Consider the following 17021-nt stretch of genomic DNA (forward strand, 5'->3'; position numbering starts at 1 on the left):
GATTTGATGGCAGGAATAGTAATCTCAATAATGAAGCAGTGGAACAAATTACCAGAGGTGATAGTGGAATTTATCTAATAGGAAGCTTTTTAATCAGGTTAAGTATACATTTTTCAGGTATGACCCAGGTGTAAGTGACTTGCTTTGGGATGGGTGCATGGTCTAGGCAGATCCTTGGAATTTCTTCCAGTCTTGTCTACACTGTTTGCTTATTAGAGCTATCATCTTCCTCACTGTTGAAGGGAGAATGTATCTTTTTCTATCTCCACTGTCTGTGCTTTTCCTGACTTGTGAAGCACTGGTTCCCTGCCTGCTTCCTAAACAAGCCAGAAACTAGGAATTCTCTATCTAACTATGCAGATTTGCAGTTTACATTGCTAACAGCAGCATGTTGTGTTGTTTTTTGGGTGGTTTGTTTTTGTTTGTTTTTTTTTTTGCAAACGGCATGAGAAAGCAACAGATAGGTTCTATATTAGTAAATAAAGCACTCTGGAGCAAACAGCATTGCACAGCTCAAATGTATACACAGTTAAACTCTTTCAACACCCTCGCTCTGCTCCCCCTTCAAACAAACCACCAAAAACTAAAAATCAGTCTGGCTTTTCCCACTGTCTCTATTAGAAACAGCTCTAGCCTCTGTTGTTCCCCACACTGAGCCTGGGTGTTGCCTAATGAGTTGCAGTTGGCATGGGTCAACATTGTATTGAGAAGCATGCAAACCATCAAAACACTTGGCATAATTGAGACAGTGCTTGAACCCTTGTCCCGGTCCTATTTAGTTTACCAGTCTATGCATAATCCCAGAAACTAGTGTGTGTCAGTCTGTTCCTTGCAGAAAAATCAATTCAATTAGACAAATTCAGGTAATTGATTTACAAATATTAATGTTTGTAGTAGTAATTATGTCATCAGATGCCTGTTTTTTTTCTTCTACCTTAACAGAGTTTAGGAGTGGAGACTGTACAACCTGCATCCCCCAAAGTGTCCAATGATGAATTTAGCTTTACAGTTGGGTTTAAAGATTTAAATGGTAAGTAGCTGAATGGACTTTCTCATGCTTTTTATGCTTATTTAAAATACCTCACAGCAACAAATGAGAAGAAAAACTTTAAACACCCTTGATCCAAAAAAACCCCAAAACACCACCAAAACAAAAAAACCTGTTTTGCTGGGGGGAGGGGGGCGGGGATATATTTATGTGTCTCAATTCAGGAAGCTTCGAAGGGGCCAACTTTTTTTTAGGGACGTTGCTCAGTCTTAGATAGGAGTCAGAAGTTAGACTTTTAAAAATGTCTGAGTGTAGAGGAAAACAAAAATCAGAAGTCCCCCAAACAACTTGCAAAAACGCAACCTTTTTAATGTAAGTATTTAACTTAATAGAAGCAAGGTTCCTCAGTGTGAGGTCAGAGCTACATGAACACTTTTGTCTGATGGAAGTATTGGCTTCAACTGCTTCCACTTTATGTTGCTTATTCTCATTCTGGTTTACACTGTTGCTTTTGCTTGTACAGCTGCTTGTTGAGGCTGTGTGACAAACCAAATGAGAAAATTTATTTGAGTTATTATTAAATATATATATAAAATATATATTATATATTTAATAATCCCTTTGGTTTTGTTTGTTTTGGGGTTTTGTTTTTTCTTTTTACTGCGGGCTGGTTGTTTGCATTTGCCTGAGTTGGTTTTAACCTATGTTTTTATCCCAGAATCAGTTCACTGTTAAGCACCTCATGTCTCTACCAGCAATGAGGGTAGAGGTATGTAAATAGAGAGGATCATAAGCCAACTTTCCCACTGAAAATAAAAGCTTATGAAAATACTCTATTACCGTAACAGGTAAAGCAGAATAAACTTAAGACTGTCTAGTGACACGTTCACACTTAGTATGATGAAAGTTCTATGTTGGACTATGTTAGCATTTTTGACTATCAAGTTCAGCACCCTCCATCCCTTTCCAGAAGGGAAATAAATCCACTTTGTTATTTTTGAATTTTTTTTAAACTAGGTTCTTCAAAGAGATTTAAACCACTGAATCGGTTCGTTCTTAAAGAACCCTTCTCTTCCAGAAGGTTAAATCATCTTACAGGATGTTATTCTACAGGATCTCTTATACCATGTCTAGTTCAAACAACCAAAGAATTGATTGCATCTGAAGTTCCAGTGTAGAATTTTATCTTTACTCTGTCAGAGTGAAAGACAGAAAACAAAAGTTACAGTGTTTTCTATCTGGTTGATAAGATGCTTTTGAAAAGAGACTATCTTATTTGTTCTTTGCTTAAAGATCCTCAAAACCCAGCATATTATATGAGGTATGTCAGAGATGTTGATCACACAATTACTGATGTGCTGCAAATGACACCATACAATTTCTTGTGACTTAGATCTCTCTGATTCGCTTCATGTTAATTTTAGAGTTGTAGAATAGTAGTAGTATGTGAAGATATTCTGGATCTAGGCCTCAATTACATGGTTTGTTATTTACTGTACCAAAACTTGCTAAGCATTTATGTCCCAAAGAAGTAAATAGCCTAATGGGAGCTAATGGAATTTCTTGCATCCATATCACTAAGCATGCGCCCAGAAACCTTGCTGGATCAGGACCAGGTTTCATAACATCATGAGGGCCTGAGACTGTATCACTGAAAGAGAAGCTTCCTGTCCTGTTTAATTTGTGTTCATAGAGTTCCTTGTACTCTGAACTTCAGCATGACCAGATTAATGGCTATTCCAAAACCACGTTTGTTTCTTGAACCCATTTAAAGTGTTAAACCTTAATATCTTATACAGTAACCTGCCTTCTGCAATTTAATCTCCACTGAACTGGAAACACAGTGTTTCCATGCTAAAACAGTACATACATGCAAACATAGTGTTATAGTCACTCTGATGTATCTTGTGGTTTTCTTTACAGAATCTCTAAGTGCCCTAGAGGACAAAGACCTGGATGCTTTAATGGCTGATCTTGTAGCAGACATAAATGATGTTGAACAGAGAACTTTACAAGCCCAGAAAACAACTTCTGGCAACCAGCAAAGTACAGTCACTCAGCCTTCAACAGGCTCATGTAGTGACATTTATTCTGAATCAAGTGTCTATGTTACCATTACTGGACGGTTTGAGGATGACTTGCCCCCTCCACCTCCAGACCCTGGTTTAGACCTTCCACCACCACCACCACCACCTCCTCCTGAGCCACTCACCCAGGTAAGCCTGGGTGGAATCTTTTTCTAAGTCTTCAATAGTTTTTGTAATTTTGCATTGGAACAATAATGAATATCCCAGGGGGAAACATCTTGGGAAGGTTCTACAGTTATAGTGGGCTCAGCAATTTTACTGCCCATTCCTTCGCCTTTCTAATCATCATTTTGATAGCCCAAGACAGGCATAAATCATTGCAAATGGTTTATATTAACAGAAAACCTGTCACTGAATTTTTTTTAGTAAGTGCTAATCAGTTATTAGCTTCTTGTAGAGAACTTGGCTTTGGCATCAGTGCAAAGCATGGCCAAAGATCCCACCATTTTGGGAAGGGCAGCATAGAGCTATCTTACAGGTTTCCATCAATTCTGATGTTTCTTTTAAAAACTGTCCTTAAGTTAAATAAGACTTCTGCCTTTTCTGTGATGTTATCTGGATGACTTTTATGTGCTTCTGCTTGAAGGTCCAGAAAACGTGGTGATGATACTGTAGTGGCAAAACAAATCTTTTAGCCTGTCAAAGCATTTCTTAAAAAGTTAAATTTTGCTAAAAATTTGCATGTGATAGCCTATTTACTTTGCATAAACATTAAGTAAACATTAAGACAAACATTATGAACACATGAAGGCTTGTCAGATGAGACCTCTGTTGCAGTTTTGTACAATGTGTGAACTCTGTTAACACAGGTCACATGCAGGTGAAGCCTGAGTTACGCTTGCCTAAAAATTTCAGCAGAAAACCTGCCTGCACCACACTCAACCAGTTTGGTTAAGATGCTTTTCCTGCTCCCTGCAGAGAGGTGTTTTGAGATGATAAAGGGGGGGACGCAGTGGGAGAGGCTGTGTATTCTTCCCTCTGTAGAACAGGCAGCCTTACTGTGAAAGCCACTTTTGTCCAACAGCTTCTCTTCAACTATGGAAGCTTTTTTTAGGTTCTGAAAGTTGAGCATCTCTGAGCTGTAGCAATGCAGATTTCCATACCTGTGGATCTAAAACCAAAAGAACATTTAAAAACTGATTGTCTGGTATTTATAGTGGAGAATTTGACGACAGCAAAGATGCTTGAAGTCATCTCTTTCAGGTTGTACACCTTACCTTTCATTTCTGATATCTGAAAGGGTGCTAGTATCCAGGGGAAGAAGTGATAAAAGATGTTTAGTTCAGCAAGAGGGTCCTCAGTCAGGAGTACTTTAGTTGTAGTTGAACCTGGGATGAATAAAATAACCTTTTTAGCTCTTTTTTTGCTATGATTCTATGATATCTCTGTAAGAAGGATGTGGTGGCAATGCTTAGTTAGGCCTATTTTCTTGCAAGTGCATCTGCTATGAATTACAGCCTCCTCGGTTTCTCTTAGCCCAAAGACCACTAAAATTACAACTTCAGGGTAGAGAGTGGAGGCCGAAGGTAACACAGGGAAGAATCTTGTGCGGAAGCAGGGCAGGAACCACAGTCATTGACTGGAAGCTGGGGGTGTCTGTGGGTACCATAGTAAAGAATCCTACCCCTTCAAAACAAAGGAAACTGCAAAGGTGCGAGCATGCAACAGGGACAGCAAAAATTAGCAGAGAGGCAAGAAAGCAAAGACAAGACAGTTTTCAATGGAGAGGAGCAGTGATTTAAAGTTGGAAAGAAACAAAACCCTCCAGTAGTACTAACAGTCCAAGGCAGCCCCAGAAACCAGTTACTTGCTGTCCAAAATGTACTTCTCCAACTCCCTATGTGACTGGGGGAGACTACTGGAAGACAGATGGCAAAAATAAATGGTCACAATCTGTAAACCAGTCACAGAGGCACCAGTAGGCACTGGCATCTGGTACATGTACCTAAAACTCTCAGTAGCTCGGGATCCAGAGTCTTCTTGGATCACAGACCTTACTGATATTGAGAGAGGCGTGATACCGATACAGCTGCTTTGTAAAAGAAGAGCTGGGTGAAGCTGAGATTTTTAGGTATCTTACTGTGGCATTCAGCAAAAACTGGAATGAACTTGAGTGCTCTATTTAACTGTGTCTGTGTTAATATGACTAGATCCATTACTAGATTAAAAACCCATGATATCATCCAATTTAAGGAGGTGTTCCTCACAGTAAGTATGCATGCAATAAGAGCTCATATGTGGCAAGTGAAAGAATTCAATTAAATTAATGTACTTAACAGAAAGTTTAAAATTATAAGTGTTATAATTGCAAGCCAAATTTTTCAATAAGATCCTAAAGATTCTAGTTTTCCTAATCCTACTGAGAAGCAAGTTTTCTTCCAAGCCCTGCAGTGCTGTTTCATTCAGACTAGATCTTGCTTCACCTTCTCTTTTGTATCAGCTGTAATCCATAGGGAAATAGAAGAGTCCAGTTTTCAGACATTCCTGTAGCATTGGAAGAACAGATCATGTATGAGCTGTATAATTGGAAGTGCTGGGCTTGTAAATCAAAGCTTTGGCTGGAGAATGTTAGCTCAAGGAAAGCTGTAACTATGAAGTTTCCCATGACAAGCCTTATGTTCTGGATATAAATAACAAGAAACAACTCTTTTCAAGTAAACACAAATTGCTGACTTTACTTAAGAAGAAGTATATCAAATATCTTCGTGTCTTTTCAGGAAGAACGAGAGGCACAGGCTAAAGCTGACAAGATTAAACTTGCATTGGAGAAACTAAAGGAAGCCAAAGTTAAAAAGGTGAGCCTTAAAACTGTGAAATGCTACCGTAAGAGTTATCAGCTAAGTATCTATTATTCTTCTCAATAATAAAAGTTCTTACTAAAATTCCTAGGCTTTTTCATATTTTGTCTGTAACTTGAGACATCTAAAGATACTCTGTGGAGCTGTCTTGTCATCCACCTGAAGACAAGTCTCTGTGAGAATGCTAGCTCTGAGGGACTTATTTTTAAGAGGACTTGGAAGGCTCTGCCTCTGTTTTTTTCCAATGTTGGGGCAGAGTCTGCTGTTCTGATAGGTTACTTTAGAGAAAGTGGAATGCAGATAAAAACTTTGCTTACTTATGCTGTGCTGATTCCAGAAGTATTAAACTTTTCTTCTACAGCGAATGTGGATTTTGCTAATCCCAATTAAATTAATGAGGGTTGTCTTGCTAAATCTTTTCACAGCAGTGTAGTAATGTACAAGGATAATAGAAGTTATTTTAGACCAACAAATCAGAAAGTTTCCTGCCACTGTCTGCACAGTGCTGCAGTGTGTCATGTAATTATGCCCACTCATCCTAAGCTAGTGTTCCAGCTGAATGCAACAGAAGCCGCAGATGCTTAGTAACTCTGAAAAGTGGGTGAAGAAGTCATGACCTTTCAGTCTTGCTCAAACAGGAGATGGGAGGTGCTGGAGATCGGAGCCTGCAGGGCTTCCAAGAAGAATTGAAGCTTCCAATAAATTTGGGGGTGCCCAAACTTGAGATGGTTCCCACAGAGTACTTTACATTCATGTACAAATGCTACTTCTGAGAGAATTTGTTGGGAGGATTTCACCAATGTTGTCTTTAGAAAGCTCAGTAACTAAACTTATGACTACTCATTGGTCACCCTCTTGTCCTTGCAGCATTAGCAATTCCTCTTTGGGAGGAAACATCTATTTTGAAGACTATTTTTTTTCCTCCCATTCTGAATATTTGAAACCATAGGGTAGAAGTAAGGCTTAATCTTCTTGTGGCTTCACTATAATGAAATTACTATTTCTTGAATTCCAAATTGACTAAATAATTGTCAAGGAAACTAGTCTTCTCCCTCTGTTACCAAAAGCAGATGGCAGAAGCCAGGGAGGATGGTGAAAAGGAAATTCACAGCCCTGGCTTTCAGGAGAGCAGGCTTTGGCTTCTTCAAAAATCTGCTTGAAAGAGTGCCTTGGTTAATATTCAAGGATCGCTTCCTCCAAGCTCTAGAGAGTTCCATCCCAATGAACAAAGGGCCACAAAGATGATTAAGGAACTGGAGCATCTCTCCTATGAGGAAAGCTGGGACTGCATAGCCTAGAGAATACAAGGCTCCAAGGAGGTCTCGGCAATCTATAGAAACATGTGAATGGAGTGTGCAAAGAGGATGGAGCCAGGCCCTTTTCAGTAGTGCCCAGTGACAGGACCAGAGGTAGTGGACACAAACAGAAACATACGAGATTCTAACTGAACATCAGGAAACACTTTTTCACTGTGAGGGTGGCTGAGCACTGGCACAGGTTGCTGGGGAATTTGTAGAGTCTCCTCCCTTGGAGATACTCAGAAACCATCTGGACATGGTCCTGGACAATGGGCTCTGGGTGGCCTCGCTTGAGCAGGGGATTGGACCAGGTGACCTTCAAAGGTGCCTTCAAATCTCAACCATTCTGTGACTCCGAAGATGGAAGATGCATGTTTTTGAGCAGTCAGCTATAACCAGACAAAATGCTCTTCCCCGCCCCCAGATATTGTGTAGATTATGCGTGTACAACATTTCTTTTTTTCTGTAATCTGCCCTATGGTTCAGTTGCTTATTTTAGAGAGGCAGCTATTTACAAGGGTTGGAATCAAAGTGAGTTCACATTTTTTGTTAGATTTGCTTTTACTTTTCAGAGATAGTGTAGTTTTTTTCTTGGGGATCATCACTTTCTGCTTTGACCTGATCTTTAACAGAGATTGTCTCTATAATACCAAAGCTTCTTATGCACACATTTTAGAATAAGGAGCTATTTAAAGAACACTGTATGGAGAAGTCCTCCCAACTCACCAGTTCCAGTTTCCATATACATGTACAGATCCTGTAGACAATTTTCTTTTGTTTCCAGCACTAATGAAGCATTTTAAATACTTTCTTTATAATGTATTTTCAGTTCTTTATCATGTTTTACATACTTCAGCATTTTCTTGCATTGTTCCCTGCTGAAAAAAAGTTCACACTTTCTCATTTAACAAGTACTTCACAATATGAAGAAATAGTGAGTGTCATAGGTTAATTTGGTCAGTGTAAGTAACCCATCTGCTTGCTTATTGGTGGGTGCTGGACTACTGCCCATCTTAGTACAATACAATTTCATATCTATTGGCATAGCAAGATTCTTTCATTCTTTTTCTCATTTAAAACTAAGTTGTCCGCGTTTCTAGCTTGCATTAAGGACACTCTGTCCTTTTGTACTTGGTTTCCCTATCAAGCATTTTCCTTAATGGCACATCTAGTAGATTTAGAGAAGAGATTAACTTCTGCTTTTTCTCCATAGCAATTTCACCTTTTCTGAAGTCATGTACAGGACAGGGCTCAATTTTCTCCTTTTGAGAAGAGGTCTTTATTTTGGTGGCAATATAATGTGAAAGCTTCCAAGCTGTTTTATTCCCTCAGCTCCCTGTGGGACAGTGTGCCTTTGAATCTGTAATAACCTTCAGCCTTAATCTTTCTTATCTGTGTTAGCAAATTCAGACTAGACTTTTACTTGTTTCTGAAATTAACTGACTCTTCTGTGACTCTGTACTCAGCTTGTTGTCAAGGTGCACATGTACGATAACAGCACAAAGTCACTAATGGTGGATGAGCGTCAGGTGACACGGGATGTTTTAGACAATCTCTTTGAGAAAACCCATTGTGACTGCAACGTCGACTGGTGTTTGTATGAAATGAACCCAGAGCTGCAAATAGGTAAGTGGTGTAGTGACAGAGTGTATAGCAAATAGATGTAGTACATCCTATGCTATTGGTAGTCTTAAAAAATAATTAATAACATTTCTCCTACCCACGTGTCCACTGGTGTTCGTTGGAACATGAGAGTCTTTAAGCTGAGGGATGATGCAGATGTAGAAGGCTTCTTGCCCATCACCATTTCCATTATTCTATTTCACACAAAATGAAGGAGCCATGTGAATTTCACTGTTTGTCAAGGCAGTGACAGACTCAAACACATCAGTACTCCACTCTGCTCTTCGAAGAGAGGATGCAGCGCTGAAGTGTTGTCCAGCAGGTTGTTATATACTGGCCAAAGAGATGCTGTAATTAAACAAGACTGACTGAGAAGCGTTTCAGTCATTTCTAATGCTTTCCACTTGTGATAGTTGTTTTCTTAAGTGTAGTTGTGAACAGGGTATTGCTCTTTGAGGAGACTGCAGCTCTGCTGGTGGAACCTGATGATTTTAGGAAGTAACTAACGTGGCCACCAGGTCCCTAGGAAACAGCTGTGCAAATCTAATGTATTGTTTTCTGCAACTTAATGAGTTTTGCTTCAGAAAGGCTTCAAGGCCTGGTTAAGAATGGAGTATTCTCTAATTATGAGTTATTTCAGAACCATTTTATTGTCCAGGCTGCAAAGGTATTTGCCACAAAAGGAAAAGGAAAATTGCTACAACTTTCTTTGGGGGTTGCATTTGACCTAGAGAAACAGGCAATTGTCAGCCTTTGGCATTTTCAGTTTACAGTCTTCCAGCAGAGATGTAAAAATGGACAAAGAAAGTTAAATGTCAATATTGCACTTTAAAAGAGCCCCAGGAATAGTCATCCTGCTAAAGTAAAACAAAGAAATGTAAAAATAGCTGGAAAAAGCCTGACTGGAAAAAGCATGAGCAAGGTGATACTCATCTATTTGTAGGAATGACAGAGACATTAACTGCCAATCTGTTCTTTTTACTCTATTAGGATGATACATGAAGCAACATTGCTGCATTCTTTTGTACCTTCTTATCTTAACTAACAAAAGACTGGAAATGTCATTAGACCCTAGAAATGTCACAAATATCACTTTGAATAATTTCAGAGTCTTTTCTTGTCTTGGAAAATTGCTCCGTCTGGTCTAGTGTGACTTGGGAGAATACGTCTGAGTGTTAGGATGACAGCATATAAACAGATTTGTTTTTTGAGTCTCCATGATCATTACAAAGAATATACTTGTGTTTCTTCATAATCTGGGTAGACATTTTGGATTCCCCATTGTACAATTAAAACTGAAGGTTTCAGGGAGATCATGTGCTACAAAAATTGGGGTAATGGTTAGACTTTTTTTTTTTTTAAGTAAAAATTACTTGTGTTACTGTAGAGTCAGCTAAAGCTAGGTGCTTTGGGTTAGCATTAGGGTATTTGTATAGTAAGGAACTACTCTCATAGTGAATAAAAATGATTGTAAAAACCAGGACAGAAGAAGAGCAGGAAAGGAAATAAATCAGTAGTTGGTTCAGGAAAAAAGGAAAAGTCTATGAACTCCTGGTGCAGAGGTCTATCATCAGGCCCAAATCAGCTGCGAATGGAGCTTTTTTGTTTGCAGAAGGGAATTTTGATATGGATGGAATGGTATGTATTCTTTCTTCTGCTTCCAGTGCACAGCAAAATGCAGTTAATTTTGTTCAAAATCAAAACAATGTGAACTATTCTTTATTCTTGTCAGTATACTTCTTGGCAGTTCTAGATAGCTCCGTTACTATCAGCATACCTAGAAGACAGGCTTTCCTGCACTTTCCCTTTCTGTCTGTTTTCCATGTTACTATTCAAGAAAATAAAACTATTTTTAAGAAGCAAATCTAAGCAGCAAATACTTCAGGCTGAACTGAAAGTCCAAGCTAGTTCTGTATCATAAGATCCTTGACCGAGTGTCTTATATTGTTATTTTGAAAGACAATCATTGCAAATAAACTACAGTTTTAGATTAATTGCATGTTAAATATCACAAATAATCACAGTTAGTGAGATGGTGATATAACACTGAGCTGTACATACCAGCATGTGTTTTGCAATAGAGTATTGCCTTTTGATAGGCATCCAGACTTGACACTTCTTTCGTAACAATAATTATAAAAATGACCCTCCTGAGGATGGTCATATCATACTTTTTATTTTAGAAAAGCCTGGTACTGCAAATGAACAAACAAAAGTATATGTGGGAAAAGTTAGTATTAAAAAACTAGTGTTACAACCTGAGAATTATTTTATGGCAATCCTGGACTGTAAGATACTGTTTATGCTTCAAACCGTTACTTAGGTTTTATATAATGCTTTATAGTTCCAGTACATTGCACAAGTATCAGTTGCTAAATGAGAAGCGTTACATTGCTTGTGTTGTTAAAAGTTACTGTCCACGTGAACTGGCCCTGAAGCTAATCTCATTTTGTGAGTATAATTAATTCACAAAATTTAGTTTTGATGGGACATACTGAACCCTTGTCAAAAGTAACAAGAAGTGTTAAAAAAAGCCTACAAAATATATGCTCTGTTATCTCCACTTACACCAGGCTAGTCTAGGCTATTGCAAGAGGTGATCACCACAGAACACTGAAATGAGAGTACAGCTGTTCACAGGAAATGGCCAGAATCATACTGAAAATTGAAGCTGGGTTAATTCTCTCCCCCAATACTGAATTTGTAGAAAATTTCATTTTGGATCCTTCCAAAATTACCTGGCAAATTACGCTCAATTCCTTTCCCTTCCACAGGGGCTTTATGTGACTGTTCAGCTACTTTATACAAGTGAAACTGCAGAAGAAGAGATTGGAGTCACATAACCTTAGCATACCCTGTGGCTTTCCTGGGTGGAGGATATGGGTTCAGATTATCTCAGGAAGGGAGAGAACTGACACTAGGTCTCCCACATCTCTGGTGAGGTTTTTAAGAAACCAGTGTATCTTCACATCAGTTCTCAGTCTGTCTTCCTGTTTCCTCAGTTTTGCTATTTCTGTTTTTAAATACAGTTGTTTGAAACAAACATTTTTTTTTTTCATTGCATAGAATTCTTCCTCCTGACAAAAAGCAATTTTTCATTTGTTTCAGTAAGTAAAAAATCAAGGAAATAAGTTTTTCTGATTATTTTTTCCCTGATTCAGTAGCCAAAGTGAATATATAACCCTCCTCCTAATCATACTGCAAACCTTAAAAACCAAAAGCAGAAAGCCACTGAGAGACATGGGTGTAACCAGCTGCTCCTAGTGGGTCACTGTTTCCATCCTTGGCAGTCTTCAGGCCACAGCACAGAGTTGCAGAAGGAATCCAGGAGCATGCCAAGGCTACAGAGGGCATGTTCTGCAACTGATTTGCCCTTCCACATGACACTATTTTCATGTGGTTTTGCTCCCTTCTGTGCAGTGGAAAAGAGTGCTGGACTGTCTAGCTCAGAGTGAACATCAGATAATGATTACATTCTTATACAGGAATTTCTGCAGCCTCGGGAGAGGGGAGAGAGAGTTTGAGTGTCTTATGTTACCTGTTCTGTCTCTTCAGAAAGGTTTTTCGAAGACCATGAAAATGTTGTTGAAGTGTTATCAGACTGGACTCGAGACACTGAGAATAAGGTTCTGTTTTTGGAAAAAAGTGAAAAATATGCTTTATTTAAAAATCCCCAGGTAAGCTAACATGGTATTCAGCTAAGAGTCTAAAATGATGTCATTGAGTCTGTATGCTGCCTATTGCATTATTAGTTCGCTTTCAGCTCTGTCCATTCAGAATTAGAGAAAGCAAAACTTGTAATTTCAATGAAAAAAAGCCCAGTACATTGAATGCAAGGATCTGAAAATTAGGGCTTTCTGTTCTTTTCTGATACTGTTCTAAAATCCTGTCTGCAGTGGTAAAAAATGAAGCATGTAGTTCTCTGCTGGTACAAGCTGTTGCTTAGGCACAGCTCTCAGAACTGGGGTGAGATGGAACAGCTGTAAAAACCTGGCCTTGTCATTATTACAGTTTCTCCACTATTTCTAATGATGAAGATCAACGTTTCCTTGAAGGCCCAGTTTTTGCCAATTTTATGTGAAACCTCATAGAGAGAATGTTGAGTACTACAGAGAGTTTATCTGGATTTCATTTAGACTGGGGAGAAGAGTTGGGTGAACAGTGACTTGTGCACACTAACTTTGCAAAAGGAGGATCTGCTCACTGAATTGCATCAAATTATTCAGGATAGGTCTATACACAGATCACTTATTTATTGTGATAATGTGGTCAAAACTGTATTTACAAACACCCTGGCACATACAGTTGATGGATTCTGAGGCACTAGATCTTTTCCTCTCGTCATTAGCTTGCTGAGCATCTGGTTTGTTCCTGAGGGCAGCAAGAGAAAAATGAGCAATTCAGCATTGCTGAAAAAATGAGTTAAATATATAAATTGGCAGCAAAGCTCACCAAGCTGCTCATTAGGAAGTTTGTTTTCTTTTAGAATGAGCTAGTGTTTCGAATAAAACCTGCAGAGAGAAAGTTTCCTTCATTGACATAACAAGTATCTTCAGTCAGGGAAAGAAAACTTGTTGTGTAGTGTACATGGATTGATGTGATTTTAATAAGAAACAGCAAAGCCAAGTTTGGAAGTAAAACGTACACGATGGCTCAATGTCATACTTCCTAATGCACATAAACATACCTAGCAGTAGAGGTTCAATTGCACATTTGATTTTTATCACTAGTGGTGTTATTTGGGCAAACGGCTTACATCAAGGCTGTGATCCTCCCATAGGAAGTAAACCTTTGATGAAGATTCTGGGCATTTTGATTGCAGTGAACTTTAGAAATAAATATGACTTAAACCAAAACCAGAATGAGAGTGTGTTGCTCTGTCCTCCCATCTCAGGACATGCTCAGCTTGATCTGGACATGTCTGTAGTCCTTGGGCTTCAGTCTCTCTGTGATAAGCTCTAAAATGAACAGCCTAAGGAAACTGGATCAGTTGCAGCTATCACACTACTGAAATATTTTGCCAGTAATAAAGCCTAGCCATCTGTCAGGCTTAGTAAATTCAAACATTGTGAGACAGGCAGAATAGTACAGTCCTATCAATGGTTTGTGCTTTTGGCAGAAAATTACAGTATTGTACAGACAGAGCTCACACTACATAATGAAACATGGTCAAATACATGATCTCGAGTGAGACCCTGAAAAGGTAAACCAAGTGGAAATGCTGAGTTGGTGGGGGGCAGGGTGTATGATAACCTAACTACCTAGGAAAACTGGTGTAACCAATGGGAAACTGAAATCCAGTGCTCTGATACTCTGTTCTCAGTATGTTCAGCCTCCTCCTAGCTCGGTCAAGGTTGCCTCATAAACTCGTTCTGTGAGCGCAGAAATAGCAGAATGCTTTTTTTGACACAGCCTGTGGTGGTCATGCAGCAGCAGTTGGATTCCTTGTTGGTCTTACTTAGTGCTCATTCTGTTGGAGGTTGTCTGTGGAGATCTCACAGTTACTTTTCTGCAGATATTTTTCTGGAAAAAAAAAGTGGCCAGGTGCCTACAACTTATTCTTAGACAAACTAGTGATACAAAATTTTCATTGTAGAGGTTTGATGCAATTAAATGCTTAAAAATTAAATATTATAAAGATATCCAGATGCATTGCTAAAACAAGTAGGCCTCTGGAGAAGGTCTGTGACCTGTGCCTGATATTCATTGTTTCTTTCTGTGAACTAGTTATATGCCTGGTATAGATTAAACAACAATTAATTAAATGTGTTTCATTTTCTGGGGAGGAACTGAGGTTTTGAAACACAGGATTTATCCTCTTTGTGCTAGCAACATGCTGCTCAGCTAATGCCAGTGGCTTTTTTTGAAGATTGTCATTCTTGTCATGCAGTACTCTTTTTTCTGCAGCTTTGTCTCTGAAGACAATTTTTTAGGGTTATTTATTAAATTAACACTTATTAAAGTGTTATTTTTTAAAATACATTTTAGAAAGAAGTATCTGCAAAATCGTCAGGTATTCCCCTCTTCATGAAGACAGGCATACTTTTGCCCTTTTCCTCACCATGATATAATTTACCCTACAGCGAACTCACAGTAGAAGACTGTTCCACTATTCCATGAATGGTATCAGCGACTCATCTACAGAGATGAAGCATCACAGGTCTATGACTAAGGACTGAAACAAAAATACATAATGGTACATGTGCAAATAACATAGGAGAGGTGATGCTTTGTCATGTGGCTGAGTAATGCTATGCTAGACTCTTGAAAGGAAAGATTGTCAGGTCTCAACACTTCTTTTCAAAAAGCTCAAAGAAGAATTCTCAGCTAAAAGAGACTAAAAAAGAAAAATGTAGGAAATTAATTTGCTTCATTTAAACAGGGTTTTTTGTAAGGGGCAGCTGAATTTAAATTTGACTGTAAATGCTGCTTACACTCTTAGAACACTATTTGATTTTTGCTTGCATGGATTTTGATTTCCTTTGTTTCTCTCTTGCTGATACAAGCAGACAGGATAAATTCAAACGTGCATGTGGGGTTTTTTGTTTTTTACTATTGGGGCAGTATTTGTGAAAATTAATGAAAATCTGTACAGCGAGTACTTTATGCTTCTGCTCCCTTGTATGTAAGCCAAAAGCAAGAGCTGTACCTTCCAATGGAGAGCCCATAGGCTGAATTGGCGTTGTATTTCTTCCAAAAAGCAAGAGTACTAAACAGCATGAGGAGATGGAGTAAGAATTTTTAATATCTTTCATAACTGGACAGCTATAATGAGTTTTATGCTTAAATATTTTGAAGTCAGTAAAATTGGGCTAGTATCCACCAGGTGATACTTTTGTTCTTTACCACTTTGACCACCTTTGTGAATCAAGGTTTCTCTTTTGTTTCCACTGTTACCCAGTGAAGGAAACACAGAAGGGTGGTAGGGAACCCAATTGCTGGGTGTGCTGGCAAATGTGCAAAAAGAGAGAAGTGAGAAAAACGGAAGTGTTTTTCTCTGTAGTCCCTCAGTTTCTCTATTAGTGTATCTCAGACCATGGTATAGTTTCAGGAAGATGCTACTTCAATAAATACTTCTCTTTTTCTGCCTTGGGACTGTAACACAGAAACAGTCTTTAAATATTTGAACTGTTTTGCAGGTGACTTTTAACCAGCATATTGTTTGCTCTTAGCTGCATCATAGCCTATGTATGTCTTTCATTTGTTCTGTGTTCCCCCCTCTTTGATGCTGAAGACACCGTCCTCAAGGCATGAAAAGTCACCTGTAGTGATTTCTTCAAACATTATAAAATCAAGTGAACAGAGTTGAAAATCAAGTTTTTGGGGCATCAAAGAGCTTTGCCTTCAGCTTAATTTATTTATTTACTTTTGTGATTTTCATAGCAATCATACGTGTCCTCTAATATTTCTAATGTGCATTTTTTTAGGGGACACATCATGTTACAGGTTGCAAATATGGCTATGTTCTGGGTTGTTTTTTTCTGCACAAAGCATGCTGCATTTGGTACGTGGTTGCAGTGGGCTGAAATGGGATGTGAGCTGGCCAGTTCTCACCTCGTTCTGGGCGCAGGTTGGATGAGCATAAACTGGCAGCTCATTTCACAAAGAAAGTAGTTATAAGCATGGAGCAGCTGCCTTGTTTCCTGCACGCTGTCTGATTTGTGCTGTTGTGGACCTTGCAGATCTTCAGGAAAAACAGTTTCAACAGCTTAAAAACAAAAATACAGCCTAAATGGAAGGGGAAGAAGAGGGAGAATGCTGTCTTGAACACTATTTTTTTGCTATCTACTGCCAAGTAGCTGCTGCATTCCAGCTTGCATGGGGCTGTGTATGAAAAAAGATGAAAGGTATGAGAGAGGTGCTGTTTCATTCAGGAAATTTTTTAATGAATATAGAGACGTTGAACGCTGATCAGAGAGTTTGGCAGTGCAGTAGTTAAGGCTACTGTTTCTACCATGATCCAAGGTTGGTTTTCTTACATGCCACCAGGAATGTTCTTTGAACCTATTGAAAACACCTTCTATCTTCCACTGTTTGAGGGTTATACAGTGGAGAGAAATACAGCCTGATTTTTTTTCACCTGCTTTTCCACACAAAAGGAGATGGCTGTATCCCTAAGTGGAAAGGTTGTATGCATAGACTTTGCAGTACAAAGCACAAAATTAACTTAAGCTGGCTATAAAATCTTTACTGGATTTTCTTTTGTGCATATGAATTTTCCTGCTAA

The 17021-nt window shown here is 38.7% G+C and overlaps 1 protein-coding gene across 2 annotated transcripts in view; it reads left to right on the forward strand.

The window, feature by feature from the left end:
- APBB1IP (amyloid beta precursor protein binding family B member 1 interacting protein) overlaps positions 1-17021 on the forward strand; it is a 67171-nt gene that overhangs the window by 19455 nt on the left and 30695 nt on the right. For both annotated transcript variants that reach the window (XM_056334212.1, XM_056334211.1), the window contains exons 3-7: positions 943-1030; positions 2912-3204; positions 5793-5870; positions 8638-8797; positions 12350-12471. In XM_056334212.1, the coding sequence (XP_056190187.1) occupies positions 943-1030; positions 2912-3204; positions 5793-5870; positions 8638-8797; positions 12350-12471 (741 nt within the window). The remainder of the gene's footprint in view (positions 1-942; positions 1031-2911; positions 3205-5792; positions 5871-8637; positions 8798-12349; positions 12472-17021) is intronic.

The sequence above is a fragment of the Falco biarmicus genome, chromosome 4 (assembly GCF_023638135.1).
Source record: "Falco biarmicus isolate bFalBia1 chromosome 4, bFalBia1.pri, whole genome shotgun sequence".
Lineage (NCBI taxonomy): Eukaryota > Metazoa > Chordata > Aves > Falconiformes > Falconidae > Falco > Falco biarmicus.